Raw genomic sequence first — 2,773 nt, 5'->3', positions numbered from 1 at the left:
CCCCCCCCCCCCCCCCCCCCCCCCCCCCCCCCCCCCCCCGCCTCCCTGCTTAAAGCGCCTGCCTAAGAAAACTCAACGCTACCAGAATTTACTATTTGTTCTAGGCAACACTTGAAGATAGAAACCCTGTTGAAAAGTAGAACTCTAACTTTGATAATGGCCAGTTAACGAACTCAGATGTGTTTCACACAGACAAGCTTTTTGTCAGTTTTCATTTCCCTGATTCTGTGGAGCCCCTGCTCTTCTACTCTCCCTATTCCTTTATCCTTCCTTTAAAATGCCCAGTCCCTTCTGTTAACTGAGGTTGAGGTCAGTTCACAGTGGACTCTTTTCCTTACTGGGATAGTATATTACTGGTTAAAATTTGTCCTTACCATTTTAATCAGTGTCTGGCTTTGTCTATCTTTGATAGTTTCCAGTAACCCACACCTCTGTGGAGTCACCACATCCTTAAAGGGGTCTCATTGGGTAAGACCAGCCTCCTTCACTGAGTCCATAACTGGCTCATGGATAAGTCATGCATCCTCTACCCCACCAAACTTTGGATGCAGCTCTTTCCCAACAATCCCCTTGCTTAGCTCTGTTGTCATAAAAGCAGGTCACCACAGTCTTGAGAATCAGGCCTGAGTTAGGTGTCCTGTGTCTTCCAGTCTTCCTTCCTCACAGGCTTAAGGATATACTAAGCACCCTTCTCCCTTTGCCCATTGTCCAGGGTGTTTGGGGAGCCTAGAGAACATTACTACGATAATAAAGTGGGTGTTTGATATCCCTTTCCTTTCCTTCCTAGAATCAAATTTTGACTCTTATAAACAGATAGACTCTATAGGTATCTTCCTCTTTGTTGCATCCTCAGCATTCACCTGGTGCCTAGGTCAGAGTAGACTTTGTATCTACTTGGTTAATGGATGAACAACTATGTCATTGGAAAGCACACTTCATTCATGTAAGTTAAAGGAAAGAACAACAAAGAAAATACTGAGTAAGGTTATCTTCCAGGTTTAGTTTTCTTTTTTAACCAATTTTACTTTCTCATTGAATTTCTACTTTTCTTTCACTCTTTGAGTCACCAGTATTTTTCCCCACAAAGTGATTGCCTTTCTTCACTGCCTATCCATTTTGCACTTCTAGAAGTTTGGGTGAATTCATCCTTTGCAGTAGAAAAATTAAAAAAGGCTCACTCCCAGTCTTTCTCAGATTCCCTTTTCATTCTGCTGAAGTGAAAAGAGCATCTGCCCTGGATGATAGAGGAAAATTGGATAGGATAACTTGTTTCCTTTTCAATTTGTTTTCCACAAAAGGAATCCTGCTTTCAAGAGAAACTTATTTATAGACGGAATAAGTGGATTTGATTCTTCTTTGGGCTAGTCATAGTGTTGATACAAAAGGAGAGAAAAACACCAGAATTGTTACACTTACCCCATTGGTTGTTTCAAATGGCCAGTTCCTTCACCAGAAATGGAAAGTCTTTCACAAATGACTTGAATATCATGGCTGAAAGAAAACATTGCATAGTATCAGTCACCTTACAGGACAATGATGCTAAATTCACAAGTACTCCTTAGACTGAAACGAACAGAAACCCAGCACAAACTAGGAAAGCAATAAAGGGAATTCATTTGCTTACATTACTGTGAAGTCCAGAGACCATCACTGCTTCAGGGAGGACTAGATTCAAGGATTAAAAGAATGTTGTTAAGGCTCAGGTTATGTTTGTCTCTAAAAACTACCTGGCTTCCTGATATCCTCTGCAGAAAACTGTCAGAGGTTTTTGTTTTTTCATTTTTTTTATTAATTATTTTAATTAACATATAATGTATTATTTGCCCCAGGGGTACAGGTCTGTGAATCATCATGCTTACACACTTCACAGCACTCACCATATCACATACCCTCCCCAATGTCCATAACCCAACCACCCTATCCCTAACCCCCCCTCCCCCAAGCAACCTTCAGTTTGTTTTGTGAGATTGAGTCTCTTGTGGATTGTCTCCATCCTGATCCCATCTTGTTTCGTTTTTTTTCCTTCCCTAACTCCCAAACCCCCCACTATGCCTCTCAAATTTCTAATATTAGGGAACTCATATGATAATTGTCTTTCTCTGATTGACTTATTTCACTCAGTATAATACCCTCTAGTTCCATCCACGTCGTCACAAATGGCAAGATTTGATTTCTTTTGATGGCTGCATAGTATTCATATATATATATATATATATATATATACACACACATACATCGCACTCTTCTTTATCTATTCATCTGTTGATGGGCATCTAGGTTCTTTCCATAGTTTGGCTATTGTTGATATTGCTGCTATGAACATTTGGGTGCATGTGCCCCTTTGGATCACTATATTTTGTATCTTTTTTTTTTTAAGATTTTATTTATTATTTATTTATTTGTCAGAGAGAATGAGAGAGAGAGAGAGTGAGCCAGAGGGAGAAGCAGGCCCCCGCCGAGCAAGGAGCCCGATGCAGGACTTGATCCCAGAACCCTGGGACCATGACCTGAACCGAAGGCAGCGGCCCATCCCACTGAGCCACCCAGGTGCCCCTACATTTTGTATCTTTAGGGTAAATACCAATAGTGCGATTGCTGGGTCATAGTGTAGCTCAATTTTCAACTTTCTGAGGAACCTCCAAAAACACTGTTTTCCAGAGTGGCTGCACCAGCTTGCATTCCCACCAACAGTGTAGGAGGGTTCCCCTTTCTCCACATCTTTGCCAACACCTATAATTTTCTGACTTGTTAATTTTAGCCATTCTGACTGGTG

General features: G+C 41.3%; 1 protein-coding gene across 1 annotated transcript in view; it reads right to left on the bottom strand.

Moving 5' to 3' along the window:
- Window positions 1-1,436, bottom strand: part of MIER3 (MIER family member 3) — a 164,229-nt gene extending 162,793 nt beyond the window's left edge. Inside the window, exon 1 of the mRNA XM_032850306.1 lies at window positions 1,417-1,436. Coding sequence (XP_032706197.1) covers window positions 1,417-1,421 — 5 coding nt within the window. The 5' untranslated portion in view covers window positions 1,422-1,436. The remainder of the gene's footprint in view (window positions 1-1,416) is intronic.
- Window positions 1,437-2,773: the final 1,337 nt, after the last annotated feature.

This window comes from Lontra canadensis, unplaced genomic scaffold (assembly GCF_010015895.1).
Source record: "Lontra canadensis isolate GAN:19392208 unplaced genomic scaffold, GSC_riverotter_1.0 scaffold4, whole genome shotgun sequence".
NCBI classification, from domain to species: Eukaryota; Metazoa; Chordata; class Mammalia; order Carnivora; family Mustelidae; genus Lontra; species Lontra canadensis.
The sequence above is the reverse complement of the archived record's forward strand: the minus strand, read 5'-3'. Positions and strand labels throughout refer to the sequence as shown.